The sequence below is a fragment of the Phragmites australis genome, chromosome 3 (genome assembly GCF_958298935.1).
Source record: "Phragmites australis chromosome 3, lpPhrAust1.1, whole genome shotgun sequence".
In the NCBI taxonomy this organism is placed as follows: domain Eukaryota; kingdom Viridiplantae; phylum Streptophyta; class Magnoliopsida; order Poales; family Poaceae; genus Phragmites; species Phragmites australis.
In genome coordinates this window covers 7,419,060-7,439,031 of record NC_084923.1, presented here as the reverse complement: position 1 = coordinate 7,439,031, position 19,972 = coordinate 7,419,060, and the positions used below count along the sequence as shown (strand labels likewise).

Sequence of the window (19,972 nt, the reverse complement as noted above, 5' to 3'; positions counted from 1 at the left end):
AAGGCAACAATGGTTTATTGTGACAATATCTCGGCTATATATTCATCACAAGTGCATGTCTTTAACCTAGTTCATCACAAGCGCACTAAGCACATTGAATTGGGCATTCATTTTGTCCGAGAAAAGGTGGCTCTTGGCGAGTTCACAATTCTGCATGTTCCAACTGCAATTCAATTTGCGGATGTCATGACAAAGGGATTGCCGTCAGCTACATTCAATGGTTTTCGTTCTAGTCTATGCATCATGTAAAGCAACGATGCAAAGACCGCGGGAGGGTGCTAACGGACATGTACACGGACTGACATAGCTCGGTAGACTCCACGCGTTGTGCTGTCTATATAAGCTGTACTGATGAATGAATCTACACAATATTGCATTGTCTTTCCTTGCACTCTCACACTCTGCACCCACAAGAAGCAAGAATTTTTCCATATACTGAGTGGTATCTCTAGTAACTCATGAATACAGTGAATAGCAGGGGGCGAATCAACATTTGGAGGCAAGAATATATCACAGAAATTCGTCTTTGAATTTCTTTTGCAGTTTCTTGCACAACAAAAACTGAACCTTGGTGTGATTGCATCTGAAGCACAGAGCTACTGATATGCATGCATGTACAAAACAGAACTTGGAGGTAATCCAAGCTAGAAAAAAATGAATCTTATAGTATTTCTTGACGCACGGGAGGAGCTGATGAATCAAGAAGGAAAAATAAGAAGAGGGGGAATGGAGCTAAAATGCTAAATCATGTGTGGCGATGCTCTGTGTTTCTTGATAGATACAGTTGGCGTTGACACAGCTCATGAGGCGGTGGCTTCAGCTTTCCAGACTCCATGCACTGCCGCTGTCGACAGTAACTGTCAGCCACCACCATTGACATAACCAAGCATGGTGAGCATGCTTTGTATAGATAAACTAAATATAAGGTGTATTCCTATTTCTGCTCAGGAAACTGCAAATTTTGTGGACAAATATTGAAACCTGCTTAGTTTATCTTGACAGAAGAAACTCACCACGACTGTTTTTCTGGCCGGGGGTGAAATTTTGGTTCCATGGGAACTGTAGCAGGTTTTGTAGATCTTTAACAGAGGAAAACAGGTTAAAAATGAACAGTTAGTAGCGTAAATTGCAAGACATCTCTCAAGTATGCAAAGTAAACCAACAGCACTGACTAATTAACACAACGCATTGAACTGAGACTGAAACATTTCAAACAATGGCTAAGTGGAAGGGTTACAGGAAAAACGGAACTTGTTGAGCCTTCTAAGAATCAAAATTTGGTAAGAAGCACGATGCTCACCTTTTTGGGATGAAGGGACGATCAAAGTATGGCATCGGCTGTGCTTTAGGAACAAGCTCTTTCCTCAGTTGTCTTATCCTTTCTTGATCCTCCAGCTCCTGTTGCCGCTCCCTCTCAAGTCTTAGTTGCTCAGCGAACTTGTTCCTCTCTGACACCTAATTCTCAAACAGAAATGATTAAATATAGATTCAATGATTACAAATTGTTTTGCCGAAATTAGACCTCACATAATGTACTATATAAAATGGGTTTTTAGAGGCTTACATATTGATCGAATTCAGCACGTTCAACCGAGCGTACATCACTATGGAGAACAAGGTCTATCGGCTCAGTTCTTTCTTTGATAAGTGGCTTTATCAAGCACTGAAACGGAGACAGAAAAAAAATCTATCATTTTATTATCTGAAAAGTGAAAACAAATTTCCCTCCATAACACCAAAGAAAGAAAATTAGATCAGAGAAACTCTGCAATTATTTCAATAAAATTTTGACACTGTCAATTTTGCTAACAAACTAACAGATAGCAATTGACACTTTGTAAATTTTTATGATCTGGCGCCATGAGAAGAATAAGAACATACAAAGATAGCAATTTCCCAATTTGCTATGCTCACATGGCATATGCAATATCTGAGTAACTTCTGAAGAAAATGCTAACACAAACCTCTGGCTCATCAGTGGTCCATGGCAGTCCTTGCGCAATATGTATCCGCTTCTTCTCTTCCTCCATAAGCATTTCCTGCACCTTGTGGACAAACTGCTGTTCCTTGGCTCTTCCTCTTTGCTGTCAGGGCATTGTGATTGAATATTCTCAAATTAGCTCAGTTAAAAAATAAAGCATCTGAAGTTTGTCGAGTCATATGTGTTTAGATGCAGCATAAGAGCAAGTATAATTTGACAAATTACAGCATGGCATATTTATGATGGAGCAAACCAATAAAGATAATCAGAAACAAATTTCGGAAACCATTCATTTTGGTGCTACCATTGGATTAGGGACATTTAATCTATTATGCTAGAAAGTATTCACTCAAGTACAGTGAGTCTATAATTCAGAACATTTAACACATCCAGCTTATATTTTTTCTAAACAACAAACCCTTGACATCTAGGAAACACCGCAAGTGAAGAACAGTACACAGTGCAGTTTGCTTGTGAAGTGTACAAGCTAGTGTAAGCTTAACTGTGGCTTTGGAGAAAAAGTCACAAAGAAGTATGCACAGATATAGACTGTGGAATTATAGAAAGCCAGCTCTAAATGCAAGTTCTAGAAGGCTCAGCTAATAAGAAAAAATTATAACTAACTACTCTTGCCACTATAGAAATACATGACGGTTTCAAATCTATCATATAAATTACTATCAAGCAAGGGTTAAGCTAATGTAGTGCTTTTCTGATACCTTCCCTCATAATGTTTGTCAAAATCCTGTAATCTATCATTTTTTTCCTAAAACAAAAATCCTACATGCTATGATGTTTCTTTCTAACAGACAACAGTTCGTTTCCATCAGTGCAGTTCTTGTATCCTAATCAACTTCTAGCGGTATGTTACACACTTCACACTCTGATCCACACGTTATACAGTGTATGTATAAAGATGTATTCTGCCATTGATTCAATTTGCTGATGCAAAGCATTTGACTACCTGGCTTGCCCACTAGTGAACACAACTATACAATATGGATCTCGTGGAACATTATACTGTAACTCGTAGGACACGTCTTTGACGGCACAAAAGCTGTGTTATTACCTCAGTCCTTAGCTTGAATGGATGTTGGCTTGTGACCTTGAGTTTTTTGTTCCAGCTGTTCCTTAGCGACTCAGATGTCTGACGATCGCAGAGCAAACATACATTCTCATAAGAAACCAACATGCTCGATCCCAAAAGGGAAAAGAAAAAGAAAACTATGATATGCTTACATTTCTTCTGCTCTTGCGGCCTCCATCTGACCTCCTACTGCCCCAGCTCAACCTGAAATGAGGCACAAGCTTTGGTCAGATCAGAACATTGCATTGCCAAAAACCAGAAAACACTTACTTGTCCCGCTTGTTGGTCAAAATCAACCGACCTGTCGTTGTTGCCATCGAGTGACGAACAGAGCCTATTGGGTCCTGCATTCAGGAAATCTGCGGACGAGAACACCGACACCGGTGGGAGCCCCAGATCACACTCGCCCTCCTCCTTCCACGGTTGCAACCCGGGCAGCACCCAGGAGCCCTCGCCAGCCCTGTCGGCGTCAGAGGTGGCCCCAGCGATGGTGAGCAGGCTCTCGAAGGCCTGCACCAGATGCTTGACTCGACCAGCGCCGGGGTCTGGAACGCTGCTCATCGCCTTCGCCATCGCTTTCGTCCTCAGCGCCCTCACCTTGCTGCTTCCCTCCAATTCCGCCTCACTCCCCTCCTGCCCCTCCTCGAAGGCGCCAGCTTTCCCATCCTTTTCAGCCGCCTTCTCCTCCTTCCCCTCCTCCTGATGCGATTTCTCCTCGGCGGCGGTGGACGCGGCTCGCTCCTTGCGGAAAAACTCCTCCTGGGACGCGCGCAGTGCCTCGCGCGCGGCCTCGCGGCACTTGTCGAACTCGCCCCCACCGCCGCCTCCCACACTCCCGACGTTGCGCCTCCGCCGCGCGCCCTTCTTCGCCACGAGGAATCGCCGCTCCAGCCCCCGCGGCGGCGGCGGCGGCGCGGCGGGCGCGGGCGTGGATGGCTTCTTCTTGGCGGACGCGGACCTGGCGCCGGTGGCAGCCGGGGACTTTGCGGACTTGGGCGGCGTCGACTGCGGGGGAGGGGAGCCCGGGATGTTGGGGTGGGAGTTCTCGGACGCGCGGGAGAACCGCGCGCGAGAGGATGAGCAGCCGCCGGCGGCCTTGGTCGGAGTCTTCGCCGCCGCCACGGGGCCCAAGGGCTTGGTCGGAGTCTTCGCCGCAGCCGCGGGGCCCATGGGCTTTGTCGGAGTCTTCGCCGCCGCGGGAGCCAAGGGTTTGGTCGGAGTCCTGGCCGCCGCCGTCACCATCCCTGGGGTTTGGAGCTCGCCGCGCGGCGGGATTCGACCCTAGGGTTTGCGTTCCGCCTGTGCGGTGGATTCGCTTCGGCGAGCTGTTACGGTGGGGATGGGAGAGCAGAAGGGGATGGAAAGGAAGGGGAGGACTGAGGAGAGGGGAAAGGGAACGTTGGGGGCGTAACGGCTAGTTTCTTCCGAAGGCGCTCCGCCCGAGGAGTTCGAATAGTGCTGTGAGTTTTTACACTTCGTCCGTGTCTACTCTGTCTCTGTCACATGTGGTCCAGGGTCCGTGGCCCCCGGCGCCATAGACATGCGTTTACCTCCGTGGGTGACGGATGGTGTGTGGTTGTAAATGCGGAGGCTTGCGTGGAGATGCAAACGATCGCGATATGATTCCGGGATGATGGAATTCTCGCGATTAATGTTACAGTAAGCAGGTCAGTAAGTCACATGATTCCCAAACATCACATCGCATTGTGTATAGATCATGCACCGATGTGGGAGAAAAACACGAACGAGCTCAACGATGGACCTCCACGTCGTGAGAGAGGAAGAGGGAACAAGAACGCGGCCGGCATGCCAATTTGATACCCACTCGTCCATCTTCTTTGGGCGCAGCCGGTTTTCTCGCACGTATTACGACTATATGAGTGCAATTGAGTATCTGATAATAATTGATATCATTTGGATGGAAACTTATAAATGCATTAGTTGGATTTAAATACATAATTATATTTGAGTTGTGTTCAAGCATTTATATATACTCTCTATACTTGCGGTAAGCAATCTGATTAGATATTGGTTTGTTTCTGTTACTATGCATGGCAATATGGCATGTTACACCGTTCTTTAGGCTTTCTATAAAGATAAAACCAAAGCAAACAGTTCCCCCCATCAGATGCCAAGCGGTGCTTCTCCTAGTTAAGCTGACACAGAAGCCTCAAAGCAAGGAGCTAGCAACACAGATTTGCACGCGCACGCAGAGATCGGGAGGGAGACGACATCACGTACACTACAAACCACTCATCAGCCACCTCCTCGCCGGCCGCCAAGAAACGCGTCCTTGATCTTTCTGAAGAGCATCTTGGGCGCGGCGAGCCAGCTGCCCCCGTCCCCGTTCAGCAGCCGGTTCAGCCGCACGACCATCGCGTTGAGCTCGAACGAGTCGTACAGCGTGCCGCGCGCGCTGCCCGCCGACCGCCACGACGGCGAACCCGACGTCGCGATCGGCGCTCGGCTTCGTCGCGCGAGCTTGGCATCGTCCGGAAACATGCCCGCTCGCGGAGCGCGGTCGGCACCGTGTTGCCTTCGTGCAGACCGCGGAGCTTGACCGGCGCTCGTAGGCCGTAGCCTATGGAATACTGTGCACCGTTGCTGTTCGTGCAAGATCGATGCTTGCAAGGAGGAAGCTGACAAGGGCAGGTCTTGGGTTTCTATGTGGCCGAGCGTCGAGTCCAAGAGCATGGGCACCTCAAGAACGACAAAAAAACACAGAATACATGTCCCATGGAAAACGCTACGCATGCGCGAGCCTTGTGATGTGCCGATGATTACCGTGTAAGGCTCTGGCAGGTACCTATGCCACTTGAAGCCAGGTCGACATTGTTGCACGGGTTCAAGTAAGAATCGAAGTGAATTCTCCACGCAAGAGGAAGAAGCAACTCACATGCACGACATGGAAATGGCATCAAGATAAATACAAGCAGCGGACACAGCGCCTGCATACAACGGGTTATAGAACGTTCACAACATTTCGGGGGTCCTCCGCGCGAAGAAACATGTCGGCAATCGTGTGTGGCTATACCGGTACTTCGTTTGAACGGTCGGGACCTCGAGTGATTGAGAATTGTTGAGGATACATTAGGCCGGCCCAGCCATGTCCTTGTGGGCAAGGAATCCTCGGAATGCAGCCTCCTTGAGGTGATCACACGGCTGGCGTGGAAATAATGGTATCGGTTCGTCATCGTGCAAAGGCAACATGTAGTCGTCGATCTGAAATAAAATGAAAGCAACAAAAGTTAACACTACATAGGGTACGGAGATGAAAGTTACAGCAAAATGTACATGAACATGCACTAATATGCTCCTCGATATATACTTGTGTGATGAGATTACTCGTAAACCCGCTACTACAAGGAGAAACCAGAGCTTCGAACAAAAAGAAACTCTACGTTACTTACATTTAGCTCAAAGTGTTGCAGAAATTTGGCAGCTTCTGTCACATGAACAAGGCGAAGAATATCGAACCTTGAATGCTCGCTGAGGGATGTGGTCAATCCGGAGGCTCCGGCTTCCACCTCCTCTTGAAAGCGCAGCGGCTCCGGCGGCTCCGGTGGCCGTCTCCTTTGCAGCTTCGAACCTGCAGAGCCAAAGTGAAACCCATGCTCAGTCGGTTAGGTACACAGTTAGCCTCACCTAGAGATTTCTAGGCATGGGCGCATGCCGTCGACTCTCGGATCCATTGTTGCTGCCTACTTAATTGATTTTTTTCTACCGCAAAGAAATGACTTCGTTTATTTATCATTCTAATCTATAGTTATTGGCTCATATTATCTCATATTTTATTGAATATCATAATTAAAAGGTCAATTTTTTAAGTGACAAATCATCGTTTATTCCTACTTACGGAGCAAGAGATGCGATGGCTCCTCCTCCGACGTCTCCGGCACCACACCAAAGGAGGGAGGGAGAGGTCACGTAGGCTATGGTACCCACGTAAGGAGAGGAGCGCCCAACTCGGCCGCTGGCCGCCAGCGACCTTGCTGGACGGTTGTTCCCTACCTCATATTAATCGCTTGGTCAATTGGGTTGCTCAAATGATTTGTATGGCACGACTAACCCTTGCTCGCCTCACTCCTTTATTAGGCCAAGTTCTATTACTCTACTAGCCTCGGTTTAGACATTAGTATATGTTATTAGAGCAACTCCAACAGCAGATACATCACACCTTTCATCTTAACTGATAGATAAATAAGACAAATTTAGTGTTCCAACAGGACCTCCATCACGCTATTTTGATAGGCGCACTATATCGCTCCTCCCGCACGCCAGATATAGTCTCCCTCCCACACGCCATCCTCCAACCATCCGCTCACCCCTTTAAGCTCCCGCCACGATTTAGGCCTCCACAGCGTCGGCCCAGGAGAAGAGGCGGAGCACGTGCGGTTGCTGCATAGCCCACTCACCTTCCCTCGCTCTCTTTCCCTCACGACGCACCTGGAGAGGAGCACAGATCCGTACTGGCCAAGGACTGGAGGGGCCTGGGTAAAGCTTGGCGAGGTCATCTCCGCTCTATCGTATGGCCTTTGTCGAATCGAGCCGCGCTGCCTCCCTGTCTACGCCAACTTCGTCGCCGGTAGGAGGACCTCACCGTCAACAGGGCCACTCTTGTCACCACATCCAGTCAAGGTACCGGTCACCATCGCCTCTTTCTCCTCCATCCGGCCGAGCTTTTCTGTTGCATCGCCGTCGAGACCCCGTGCGTCGTCGCCGTTGTGTTGCCCAGCCGTTACCAAGCCTCGATGTAGGGGAAAGAGCCCTCAAATGGGACCACCTCTCGCTGCAGGAGCTCCTGGTGCCGCCCACCGCCACCACCTCACCATCGGTTGCGCTGGTGAGCTCTTCAGTCGGCGGCCAACAGCCATCCCTCTCTGTCTCTCTCAATTTTGACCGAAGTCAAGATCCAGTGTGTGCGTTAGTTAAAAGAAATTACTAAAATATAGAAAAGTATAATATAGAGGGTAAAATATAGATAGTTTGTTGGAGTGAAAAGAGATATGGAAGGGGATTTTTTTTGGATAGTCTTTCATATAGAGATATGAAGAGTGAAATTTAGCTAGACTGTTGAAGTTGCTCTTACTATCAGATGCACAATCGAACGGCCTATATGCTCGCTAGAAGTTGATCGTGTTGACTCTGGTCTGGTAGAGTAGATATACTTACGATAAAAGAAAGACACATGGTAGCCCTAGGGCAGGGCGTGAGGGGCGACTGCCCCAGGCCTCCAAAATCCAAGGACTCCCAACAAAGTATATATATGTATTGGTCTATCCTCCTACCTACCAATCTAGTCCAAATTTATATGTTGCGTAGTCTGCTAACAAGTAGCAACTAAGCTCAAGTGAGTCTCCAAATCTTCAAATAGCTTAAGGCTCAATATTACGTTACCTAGTAATCCAACCCAACCAAACCATGGATGATGGATCATTTCTAAATTAACGAAGCATCATGGGTAAGCCTGATCGTGCGATACTGCAATCATGTCATCATCGACCCTAATCAAACTGATCCTAATTCTTAGCAGTAGCAACGATCATGATCTTCGCTCGTTCCCCTCTCCTCCTCTCGATCTCTCCGTATCTTCATCCAAAACGACATGTTGCATCAGCTCACCTGATCTTGTTTCTCCCGAAGCTCAAGATCTACCGTCCAAAATTGACGAAGGCCTAATCCCCAACCTCGATCACGGTAAGCCATTGTTCACCCACTCTCCTCTCATCTTCTTCTCCTAATCGCTAGCATGCATGGTCTCCATGCTTAATCGAATCAAGGGGCTAATCCCCAACTAGACGATTTTATTTATTTGATTCAATTTTTTTATAGCTTTGCACTAGTTGTCAGTTATTGATGATATTTTTTAATTTTAATTTTCAGGACTGTTTGTACCTAATTATCAATGTGTGATCATATGGCACCTAGAAAACATGTATCTAGCAGCGGAAAAAGAAAAAATAAGTTGATGAGTTGCTAGAGTCAAAGAATGAGCTATTGAAATTTTTTTTAATGCTCAGAATATTGTATTTGTAATTAATATATAAATATCTTGATATTTATGTTCAATAGAGCATATGTTTTAGTTTTACTCAGAGCCCAAAAAATCTCAGAACCGGCCGTGGAAAGACACAGACATCAATCATGTATTCATGTATATCGCGAGATCAACACAGCACGAGCTATAAGACTAGTTTTCCACATCGATCGTCTTGTCAAATACTACTTCTTATTTCCTTTCACTCAATCAGTATTGACCTAGTTGTTATACAGCACTTGAGTTTGGATATTTTCTTCAGAGATAACAGCACAAGGATCTTACTATTTGCTCTACAACAACTAAACAACAACATTCTTAGTAATCTTCCGAACGTGGTAGGCCTCCTAGCTGCAGGAACATGCTCTGGAAGGCTTTGGGGCTGTTGAAAGCATTGCAGTAGTGGTTCCACGGCATGAATCTTAGTTTTTCGGTATCACTTGCCCAGCAACCGGCGTCCCCGTTGATTCGCCCCTTTCACTCTGAAGTTCAGCTCATCGACATCGTCACCGAAAGTATCCAGAGCTTTGTTTTGCCTACAAGCAAGATAGAGGTCTCCATCAAACTGTATAAATAGCAGAGAGCACATGCGAAATGTGGCGTATGTGCTATGTGCCAGTGGAGAGATCTTTACAAGAATTATTACCTTCCAATTTCTGTGCCCATATCGAGTGCCATGTCCTTCAGCTGTCCCAACATGTTACTCAAGTCCGAAAGTGCATCATCCTGCTTTGCTTTCTCAGCCTAATAGAAGAACACGACGTCAACTTTCAGAACACGTCACTTAGTTATATAACTCATACTTCATGGTTAACTGAGAAAGACAGACCTGAACTTTTTCCATTGCAGCTGCAGGCGAATGACGTACAGGACTGGGGCATTCTTGACGTGTTGGAGCAATTCCTAGCCTCCGCCTCTGTTCCATGTGGTTTGCTGTACTGCTGAAAGAATTATCTGCCACAACACACAAGGATTAGTTAAGCAAAATAGAAGTCTGAAAAATTATTCAGAATCTAAGCCACCATACTTTCTGAAATTGGTCCTTTTATTGGTTGATTTCTCTTTGGCCTCCATGTCTTGGAAAATAGGCCCCCCAGACTTCCCAAAAGCTTTTCACTCTGGAGACATAATTTTGGCATATTGATTCAGTGAAAGTTCAGACCAAGATCAAACATTGAAACTCGGTAAATAAAAAATAGGCAAGCAAAGTGATTCATCTATATTTATGTAGAGTTCACCCAAAAAGGTAAATGAAACCAATTTAACCAATTACCATGAATCAACAAGACAAATAGTATTAGCCACGGAAGGAAAATATGTACAATAATACCACTCAATGAATGCATAGTTGTGCTAAATAGTAAGATTCTAAAGATTAGCATCACTCCAGTTAATAATTATCATCCACAATTGGGACTAGTCGAGTTGTAATGCTTCGCGGGTGACGGAGGCGGTGCTGGCAGGGCCAGCTGGGAAGGGTTTTGCAAGGCCAAGTGGTCAACTTAGCGGCCCGCCGCTGGTCTACGGCCTTCGGGCCACTCATCATCATCCCTCTCCACCGTCGTGCGTGTTGGCTGCCTCCCGAGGTATTCCTCTCGGAAGGTTATGAGGATACAACAATCCTCGGTGTGATGGCCACGTCCGACTTCGTGCAGAGTGCATCAGTATCCCTCCTCAGGGTGCCAACCAGGGGTGCGATGTTGCTCCAGGAAGGCGCCGTAGCATCCTTAGCCACAACCCCTAGAACGGGGCGGGTTCGGAGCCCCTCGACCTTGATTAATATTGTAGACACCACGCCGCTGTCATGGTCGTACCTTGCGAACTCCGGAGCCATCAGCCTCTTTGGAGCCCCTCTTTACTGATGAAGGAGGAGGAAAGACGTGTGAGGACCCTGTTTGTGAGGTTGATTTCTCAGGTTCGACGCTGGGGGTCGGGGTTGTCTGCACGAGCCCTGTCAGAGCCACTCTTCCTCTGCATGTGCATATTCCTCGAATTTGCACTTGAGGGCCTCCACCGAGCGCACAGGGCGCCAGTGCAATCGATCGAAGAGGGGCCCATCGACCAGACCCTGGGTTGTCGTGTCGATGACCGACGACTCCGAGATGCCTTTAATCTAAGTCTTGATTCAGGAAAACCTCCGGAAGTAATCCCAGAGGGTCTCACCTGGTTGCTGCTTGACGTTGAACAGGCTCTCGAAGGTCACCGATTCGACGAAGGTGCCTTGAAAATTATTGCAGAAGAGGTCTCAAAGCTGAGCCCAGACGTAAATGGTCCTAGGCTCCAGCGTCTAGAACCATCGAAGGGCTACCCCTTCGAGGGCAAGAGGGAAGCACTTGGCTATGGCGGCATGTCCGCCTCTGTTGGCTTCTAAAGCGATGGCGTACGAGCGAACAAACTCGTCTGGGTCTGAATCGCCCCTAAACTTAGGTAGCTTCGGGATCTAGAAACCCTCTGGGAAGAGTGTGGCCTGTAGGTCTACCTGCAGGGGAGAGTCGTAGTCTTGTAACGGAGCCTTGCGACGACGAACTCGAGGTTCCAAAGCCTGCGCACCAACTATGGGGGGGTGCCTTGTGATGGGTCACGAACGAAACCTTCGTCGGCCCCCAGAGCCTGGGCCTGGATGGTGTTGGCTGTTAAGGGAGCGGCGGTGGTTACACGGACAGGTTGCTGCGCATCCCGCAGGGCCGCCTGCAGCTCCTCCAGCTGAGCCTGGAGGGCCACCACGCGCAACTGCTGTTCGGCCGAGGCGGCTTTCGCAGCGACAACGCCGGCTGCAGCCCCTAGGGATGCAACGGGGCCCTCGCTATACTGTTGTTGTTGGGCCTTCGAGGTGGGGGCCGCTAGCGTCAATCGCAGCTAAGGTCATGATCGGGTTGGTGGTGGCCATAGGACCCTCATTCCCTTCGGTTAGGCGGCTGTCGTCGGCGTAGTGTGCGCTTGGTCGCGGTGGTCATGTGGATCTTCGCACAGGCGTGAGCGGAGAGTTGGCCGTCTGTGTTGTGGCCTTGGTGGTCTTATTTTTGGGTGGTATCCTACTTCTCTAGTACTTCTATGTTCAGCCTTTCCCATAGACGACGCGCTGTTGGCGGGAGAGAAAGATGTATTCCACGAATAAAGTACGGTGAGAGTCTCTTCTAGAGAGGAGACTTAAGCTTGGAGAAGAAGTAAAGAGTAAGGAGAACCAATAATGTGTTGATAGTAAAAAAAGATACGTCATCTGGTCTGATGGATATGAGTCTGTATTTATAGTGTCGTTCAGGGTGTAAATATGCAAGCACACCCTTCAGAGATAGCGATACAAATTATCACTATACCACAGGGACCTATGACCGGTCGAATTGCATAGCATAGGTCTAGGTAAGATGCATTTATCCCTAATCAGAAGATATTATCTACTATGACAATACAATAGTGCAAGTGACCCTAAAGACGTGGTACTTAGTCGGTCGCCTATTGCGATGCCATACTATCTAAGGTGTCAGTCCGGCTCCTACTTGCACTGGGATGTCAGAACAGCCTTCACTTGCATTGGTATTAAATGTCAGTCACTTACTTGCAGGTGGAGGACGGCTGGCGAGCCTCCTCAGGCTGATCTTTCTCCAAGACCTGATGACTCGATCCCCGTGCTTCGGAGAGCCTACCCAGGCTCCGGAGGACTGGAGCTCCGGAGAGTTCCAGAGCTCGGAGATCCGCAAAATCTCCAGGGACCCGTGGTTCACAGGCGTAGGCTGACAGGGCCAGAGGCGTCGGGGGTCCTTAATAACGACCCAACACTTATAAAGATAGATCTATACAAACTTAGGGATAGTTTCTGTTTTAAGAGGTGCACGTAGATATGTCCTTAGACAGCATTTAAAAATCTATGCATCGCCTCCAAGTATTACAGAAAGGCCAAGGTTTGGACAAGGTGCCTAATGACTGAATTTTTGTACCACCGTATCTCAATATCCTATAGAAGTTAAACCTATTTTGTGAGAATAGTTGTTGGAAGTAACTACAATATACTTGAGCTATCCAATATCACCAAGTGGAGAACTTACCACACTGAGGTCGCACTCAATGTCAGCTGCTACATGATGAGACTGCACAATCTGTTCACCTTGACGGTGCAAAGTCAGGAGGATTTGTGTAGCATCCTCCCTGATAGCTTCAGCAGCCCTGACACAATCGTTTACTTTATGTGAGGTTTCTTCCGCTTTGGTTACAGCATAGTCTTCTAACTCTTGCACAGATCGATCGGTGCGTTGCACGGGGACAGACTGTGCCCTTGATGGTCTTGAGGGAACTTCAGAATCAGAGTCGGAATCGAAGGGGTTTGTCTTATGGACAGGAGTGCCTATTGAGTTTTGCTTCTTATACATTGGTATCGACATCTCAGTTTATTCACTTCACGCACTGGAGCGATGGCCAGAGACCTGCAATGAAAAGGTAAAGAAAAGGAATGCATCAGGAGCTATTACAACAATCAGGCGCTGATGTGCAATCTTCTTGACAAGAAAGCGATCTGTTTAAGAAAAATGTCCCAAGTGGAAATAACAAATGAAAGCTAAGCCAGCATACAAAAGCACATGAAATGTTATGAAAAAGCACAGGGAATCAGAGAATATAGCATGATGCTCTCTACATAAGTATATCCAACAACACAGCAACATGAGGTGTAGTTGTACACCAAGATCTAACTAGCAACATGAGGTGTAGTTGTACACCAAGATCTAACTACCCATGACCAAGGCCATGTCTTCTTGGACTAACAACTATGAAGCTTTCAGTCAAGAAATTTCTGTCAGCAGGAACAACAAACTACAAATAGAAGATAGAAAAGGCAATCACGAACGAAATATCCCGCATGATGATCATGAGCTTGAAAGCGATAATCATGACTCCTTCCCGGTACCAAGAGGCCAGCTGCGCTTGATCGACAACGTATGCATTGAGCCAGGCCGGATTAACTGCCAGTCTGTGATTAGGCCAGTCTGATGGAAAGGGCATGGCAACCTCTGAGTTACATGTGCGCTATCTACCAACAAATCATCGGAACGTGCGGTTAGTACTAACTCAAAACTCCACAGTAACACGCCGTTCTTGGCTTCTTGTGTGCTCGGTTAAATATGCCGATAAAACCTCACTCACTTGGCGATCTAATCTACCTAGTTCCCGATCTAATCCGCTCGCACCCACAGCCGCCCATGCAAGGGCTCGGGAGTCCGATTAGGGGCTAAGTGGGGGCGGATCGAACGATAGATTACTGCTAGCTTCCGAGTTTGACGACTCCTTTCAGTTACGTTAGGGACGATGGGGAAAAGGGGGGAGAAGGAGGGTACTCACTGGGCAATACGTGCTAGGCGAGGACTGCCCCGCTGCTTTCCCCCGCCGCCGCCGAAGCCTCCGGCGCTTCCCCGTCCGCTGCGGAGAAGGAAGCGGGGAAGCAAAGCCGCAGAGATGCGATGCGAGGCGGCGCGAGGGAGGCCGAGGGGAATATGACCGTTGGGTTCGGCGTGGAGTGGGAGGCTTGCTTTGCCGTGTCCTAAGCGCGCAATTTATACGAGCCGTTCCGTTCTGCCGCTCATCTTATCTGCCCGGCGGCGGCGTGTACTTATTCGGTGATAATTAATTACTTCAGGATACCCCCCCCCCCCCCCAAAATATTAACTTCATTTTTCTAAGGAAAATCACGGTGCATTTGGGGTTATTGGCGTACTGTGTACGTATCATAAATTTCACCGAGTGTAATTGAAACATGATGGAATTCACCTGGAGGATATGTTCACAGAGCCAACAAATCCAACACACAGCAAGGGGGGACCGAAAATTTGCACAATCCAAGATCCCAGTTGTTTAACTTCCATGATTCCATCATCCTCCGATCATTACCGGCAGCAGGTCAACAAAAGCCCCCTGACCAGGATCAGGCCTTCAAGAACGACTCCAACGCATCCACACAATGTCACGACAAAGAGCGGGCATGTTCTCCGGTTACATGTTGTAACAAGGATATCATCAATATGCCGCCAAACGGACACCTACTTCCGGACCATACCATAAAGGGAACAATATCTCGGCTCAAGGAACAATAACAGCTTTTATTACATGACCCTCGCTAGCACATGGAAAAAATGCTCAGGTCCAGAGACAGTGTCATAACAATACGTACAGGCTACAGGCTACAGCAGATCATCGACAGATGACAATATCATCTACGGATTTGATTTGCATTAATCATCATGAGACCGAAATCTCGTTTCTCAAGCAGATGTTCCAGGGACAAGGATGAGATTCCTATAAAGAAGCGAGACATCGAATCAAAATGAGGAACTACTGCTGTACAAATTTTGAAAGCAGGTGGAACTGCTAAGGTTTCGCTGATGAAAAGAAGCCTCCGCCTTCGGCTTAGATAATGCCCTGACCACCAGCAGCGTCACTTCCATTTTCCCAGGACCCCTTTCCAAACACCTCTTCTATGACATTGTTTGTTGACAAAAATTCATCCTTCTCCCACCCGCTGGTGAAACCAATTTCCCATACTTTTGTGTCACAATGGTCACCAAAGAATCCATGTTCCCCAACACCACCAAAACCGTCGTTCCTGTAGTGATGATCTTCAGCAATGTCAGTAGGTGTCCCATCTTCAACGCCAATCTGATGAGCCTCGAATGATGTGCACGAGTCATCCTGTGCATCTGCATCCAACTTGAAGGCCTGTTGATTATGGTCCATAAAAGGCATGACAGGAAGACCCTCTGACAACATGCCACCCCCCTGCACACCATCATGCTTGTCTCCATTTGCATTATCAAGCTCATCCTCCTCATCGGAATCTTCATAAAAATTCCCCCCTGGAGGAACTTGATTGCATGCACCATCATCTTGATCGGTAAGGGACTCAGTAGGCAAATATTCATCAGCTCTTTCTTTGATAGCAAACTCACCATCACCACCTACCTGATATTCGTCATCGTCACTGTCAATGTTCATTGGATCAAACCTGTTCTGCTCAGCCCTCTTCCTCAACATGAAGACATTGAAGTAGTAGCTCACTAACTCTTTGCTGGACTTACATGGGAAGGCAAGAGGGAGTTCATACCAAAAATTTCTGCGCAGAGAAGCAGGATTTGACGAGACCACTTCCTGGAACAAATGCTCCTCTTCTTCTGTCCATCTCGAGGCTATCTCCTCTCCCATATCATAGAATCCCAACTCCTTGAAGGTATCTGCGCCAAGGGCACCTTTCAGTTTTTCCCTTGCTTCCCTCACATGTTTCCTCACACAATTGATTGAATCTTCATCAACACAATCACAATCTTCCTTACAGTAAACATGTTTCCGCATCAAAGATAATGCATCAGTACCAGGCATTGGCATGACACAGTTTCTGATCCACTTGTCACTCTCATCTTCTTCATTTCTTCCATCAGACATATAAGAGGGTGCTGAAACAACAACTTTATCACCAAAGGAGCTGCTCTTTGTACCAGATGGTCTACACTCCGGTAATTCAGCCTGATGATTTGGCCCAATTGGAACAGGTTTCCTAGTGGGGCAAAGACCAGCAGATTGATGAAAACTGGCAGGCCATAGGTCGTCTTCGACACAAGTATGAGCAAGTGAAAAATGGACAGGTGAATCTACACCCTCATCTTCACTTTCCTCACTCTCGTATGCCGGAGAGTCGAAGCTTCTTTCACATGTTGTGTATGTGGGATACTCACAAACATCCTCATCAGCATCTGCTGTATAGGTGTCCTTCTTGGATATAACTGGAATGAGCAAAATATAAATCCATTATCTAACTGTCTCTGCATACACAAACTTTCAGAAAGACAAACCTATGTCCAGAGAAAGGTTGCAGGTTAGCATTCTTACTCTGATCTTCCAGCTTCACCCGCTTGCATTCAACTATGTCCGGCATGTCAACGGATGCAGGTCGCTTGTTATGATCCATCATCGTTGCTTCTCTGACACCACTTTCCATCAATGGCGGGCAAACAGCAGCATTGGCTACATGAACACCATGTACCAACTCTTCATCGCATGGGCCAACTTTTTCGCCCCTTTGACAAACTTTGGGACAAACTAAGCCTGTATTAGAATCAAGACAAGTGTCTTGCATAGGTCAAAGGAAAGCTGCTCGGTCATTACCTGCAATCTGGCATTTCTCAAGAAGGAAATTCGGACGACCATTCTCTGGTCCCCTCATGTTGCCACATGCAAGCTGTTCGGAGTGGCGCCTCACAAAAGTCTCACTGTTTTCCTGATGCAGCATGCTTGCCCTAAGAACATAGAGAACAAAACTATCACTACTATGATCCAATTAATTAGTAACAAACAGTCACTGCACGAGACTAGAAAGTAGAAAGAAAAACACCAATTATTAAAGGGGCAATTATTGATTTAAGCCATCCTAGTCACATAAACATTTCAGTAAGGGCAATACAGGCCTAATGAAACGCGCGGGTCCAACTAAATAAACTAAAATGCACAAAATTATTGCCCTGTCTAATGACTTAACAACAATTTGGCTGGCTCATGCAACACTTGAGAGTAGCAACACGCTCGAATATCGCAGCATAGAAACCCTATCGAAGTTTGCGAATAGAAATCGAACACCTCAGGGTCCAACGAAACCCTAGCCCCGCATCCGGCCACCAGAACAACCACGCAAAATTGACGCAACAAATCGCGATAATCCGAACCGGAATCTACAGATCACCCACAGATCCGTCGCGCAGGGGTGGAATCCCGCCTTAATCGAGCGGATCGAGGCCCGATTCCCACGCTCGCAAACCCTAACCGCGTGACCCTAAGGAATCAGAGAGAGGGGGTAAAGCTTGTACCGATCGAGAGCTCCTGTCGAGCTACGAGCAGATCCGGGGTCGGATCGGGGAGCCGCGGAGGAGCCCTGCAGGGATCGGGATCGGATCGAGTGTTCGTTGGTTCTGGGTGAAGGGGAAATTTTGGGGAAAGGTTTGGTCCACGACCGCGTCCAGTCCTTTTTCGGGCGATTTATTTATAAAAACGGGAAAAGAAAAAAAAAAGCAGCGAAATCGCGATTCGCCACCGTGTCGACCGCGAGGCAGTGTTCTGGGCCGCTACCCACCCACACAAATGGGCCGAAGCCCAAGGCCCGATACAGCATTGTAGTTTTGTGATACTTCTTCTCAAAACTACATATTTAGTTTTGATTTTTTCACACTAAATCTGTAGTTGTGTGATACTATATCTTAATATGTAGTTTTGCAATACTTTGATATATTAAATCTGTAGTTTTGTGATATAGCTTCTCAAATCTATAAGTTAGCGATATAACTTATTAAATCTGTAGTTGTATGATGATTTCGGCAATCTACCTGTAGTTTTACGAAATTTACCGTTGTTTCACAACGGAGAAGTAATCACACCAGGCACCAACCGTGCTCTGTTGAGCGGAACTGGGTCTGTGGCCTCGAGGCCCAGCTAGCAAGGGAACCCCTAGGCCCAGCTAGGCAAGGGAACCTCGTTAGTGATTTTTTATTTTATATTTTAAAAATCAAAACATTATAAAACTAGATGTCTATTTAAAAAAAATAAAAAAATAGGATATTGTCGCCTGTTAAAGGGTAACAACTTACGCCCTTCAAATAGGTTGAAAAAATAAAGATGTGTTTTTATTGCTCTCAAAATTTAAAACACTATCGAAATAGTTATGAATTTTTTTTGAAAAAATGCATATTGTAGATGATACTATGATCTAGCTCTAAAAAATTCAGACAAAAATATCATATGTACAATGAGAAAAAAAATTAAATTTTATTGTACACAGTCAGATTATGTACAATAAAATTTATGTTTTTTGTTTCTCATTGTAAAAATAATTTTTTGAGTTTATTTTTTTAGAGATAGATTATAGCATCTTAGAGCATTTTTTAATTTTTATAACTATTTTTATAGTATTTTGGATTTTGAGAGTGATAGAACGTTTTTTTTAAACCTGCCGTTAGTTGGAAGGACGACATCCTTTAATTTTTAAAATCTATCACTCTTCTAATAGCAATAGTAGCCTTTTTTACAATTTTTTCAAACGGATGTCTAGTTTTATAATTTTTTGTTTTCGAAATATAAAAACGAAAAACTCGTTGTTAGTTGTTACTCAGTGGCCCAATGAAGGTCCCCACGAGCTACCCCCAGGCGCTGGGCTAAGCCGCTAAGCCTAAGCCTCCAGCCGCCGGAATAAGAAGGAGGCCCAAGGTTACTTCGTATGTAGAGATGGCAACGGGTAAAATACCCGCGGGTAGATGATGTTTAGACCCGTACTAGTGAGTGGATTTCTAAACCCGTGCTCGCGCCCGTTACCTGCCATGGGTAATAAATGTTACCCGTGCCCGCCATCCGCGGGCATCTTATACCCGTGGATGGCCCCGTATACCCGACTGCTAGGATAATTGGAGCAGGTTTGTGAGTAATTGGAGCGAGTTTATAGGTAATTAGAGCGAATTTATATACCTAGTGACGGCTTGGGTCTACATATAAGATGATTGGAGCGGGTTTACGGGTTTACGGGCACGCGTATGTATTTTTCTTGCCCATGACCTTTTACCCATCGAATTTATGATCAAACATGTACCCGTGGGGAAACGTTGAAACCCAAACCCGTACCCGTCGGATTTCTTATCCACGGGCACGCGGTTAATTCCTATCCGTTGCCATCACTATTCGTGTGCGCATCCATTTTCGGTTCAGCCTCTCTCTCTCTCTCTCAAAACTGAGACAATTGCGTTACTCCATGGGCTCAAAACTGCAACTGAGATGGGCATTAGTAATATTGTCGTTGAGGTGGATGCATTGACGGTCAAGATTCAAGAATGCAGTGCTTTCCTTTACCGATATTGATCGA

At 46.7% G+C, this 19,972-nt stretch overlaps 3 protein-coding genes across 6 annotated transcripts; all 3 read right to left on the bottom strand.

Moving 5' to 3' along the window:
* Nucleotides 1-458: 458 nt before the first annotated feature.
* LOC133911892 (microtubule-destabilizing protein 60-like) lies at nucleotides 459-4,457 on the bottom strand. Of its 2 annotated transcripts, none has more exons than XM_062354348.1 (8): nucleotides 3,370-4,457; nucleotides 3,221-3,272; nucleotides 3,051-3,128; nucleotides 1,965-2,084; nucleotides 1,565-1,663; nucleotides 1,301-1,455; nucleotides 1,014-1,079; nucleotides 459-857 (listed from the first exon to the last, which is right to left on the bottom strand). In XM_062354348.1, exons 1-8 carry the CDS (start codon nucleotides 4,308-4,310, stop codon nucleotides 746-748), a joined length of 1,623 nt encoding a protein of 540 aa, XP_062210332.1. In that variant the 5' UTR covers nucleotides 4,311-4,457; the 3' UTR covers nucleotides 459-745. The 2 variants fall into 2 exon arrangements, with proteins under 2 accessions (XP_062210332.1, XP_062210333.1); XM_062354349.1 differs by having other exon boundaries at nucleotides 459-844; nucleotides 3,370-4,456.
* Nucleotides 4,458-9,275: 4,818 nt separating this feature from the next.
* Nucleotides 9,276-15,022, bottom strand: LOC133911891 (SNAP25 homologous protein SNAP33-like). Of its 2 annotated transcripts, none has more exons than XM_062354347.1 (6): nucleotides 14,857-15,022; nucleotides 13,146-13,520; nucleotides 10,133-10,223; nucleotides 9,935-10,059; nucleotides 9,752-9,849; nucleotides 9,276-9,641 (listed from the first exon to the last, which is right to left on the bottom strand). In XM_062354347.1, exons 2-6 carry the CDS (start codon nucleotides 13,476-13,478, stop codon nucleotides 9,542-9,544), a joined length of 747 nt encoding a protein of 248 aa, XP_062210331.1. In that variant the 5' UTR covers nucleotides 13,479-13,520; nucleotides 14,857-15,022; the 3' UTR covers nucleotides 9,276-9,541. The 2 variants fall into 2 exon arrangements, with proteins under 2 accessions (XP_062210331.1, XP_062210330.1); XM_062354346.1 differs by lacking the exon at nucleotides 14,857-15,022 and adding an exon at nucleotides 14,431-14,652.
* Nucleotides 15,023-15,165: 143 nt separating this feature from the next.
* LOC133911890 (uncharacterized) lies at nucleotides 15,166-18,093 on the bottom strand. Of its 2 annotated transcripts, none has more exons than XM_062354344.1 (4): nucleotides 17,937-18,093; nucleotides 17,242-17,372; nucleotides 16,966-17,175; nucleotides 15,166-16,859 (listed from the first exon to the last, which is right to left on the bottom strand). In XM_062354344.1, exons 2-4 carry the CDS (start codon nucleotides 17,363-17,365, stop codon nucleotides 15,493-15,495), a joined length of 1,701 nt encoding a protein of 566 aa, XP_062210328.1. In that variant the 5' UTR covers nucleotides 17,366-17,372; nucleotides 17,937-18,093; the 3' UTR covers nucleotides 15,166-15,492. The 2 variants fall into 2 exon arrangements, with proteins under 2 accessions (XP_062210328.1, XP_062210329.1); XM_062354345.1 differs by having other exon boundaries at nucleotides 16,966-17,163.
* Nucleotides 18,094-19,972: the final 1,879 nt, after the last annotated feature.

What these genes read in the sequence shown, in the direction of transcription:
- LOC133911892 (XM_062354348.1), bottom strand. Translation starts at nt 4,310, where the DNA reads ATGGTGACGGCGGCGGCCAGGACTCCGACCAAACCCTTGGCTCCCGCG. An exon ending in GGACCACTGATGAGCCAGAG is followed by an intron (nt 1,664 to 1,964) that starts GTTTGTGTTAGC and finishes TCTCCGTTTCAG; the next exon opens with TGCTTGATAAAGCCACTTAT. An exon ending in CGGCCAGAAAAACAGTCGTG is followed by an intron (nt 858 to 1,013) that starts GTGAGTTTCTTC and finishes GGTGGCTGACAG; the next exon opens with TTACTGTCGACAGCGGCAGT.
- LOC133911891 (XM_062354347.1), bottom strand. Translation starts at nt 13,478, where the DNA reads ATGTCGATACCAATGTATAAGAAGCAAAACTCAATAGGCACTCCTGTC. An exon ending in CTGCAATGGAAAAAGTTCAG is followed by an intron (nt 9,850 to 9,934) that starts GTCTGTCTTTCT and finishes TTCTTCTATTAG; the next exon opens with GCTGAGAAAGCAAAGCAGGA. An exon ending in ATGGGCACAGAAATTGGAAG is followed by an intron (nt 9,642 to 9,751) that starts GTAATAATTCTT and finishes TCTTGCTTGTAG; the next exon opens with GCAAAACAAAGCTCTGGATA.
- LOC133911890 (XM_062354344.1), bottom strand. Translation starts at nt 17,365, where the DNA reads ATGCTGCATCAGGAAAACAGTGAGACTTTTGTGAGGCGCCACTCCGAA. An exon ending in TGAGAAATGCCAGATTGCAG is followed by an intron (nt 17,176 to 17,241) that starts GTAATGACCGAG and finishes ATACAGGCTTAG; the next exon opens with TTTGTCCCAAAGTTTGTCAA. An exon ending in GGTGAAGCTGGAAGATCAGA is followed by an intron (nt 16,860 to 16,965) that starts GTAAGAATGCTA and finishes TGCTCATTCCAG; the next exon opens with TTATATCCAAGAAGGACACC.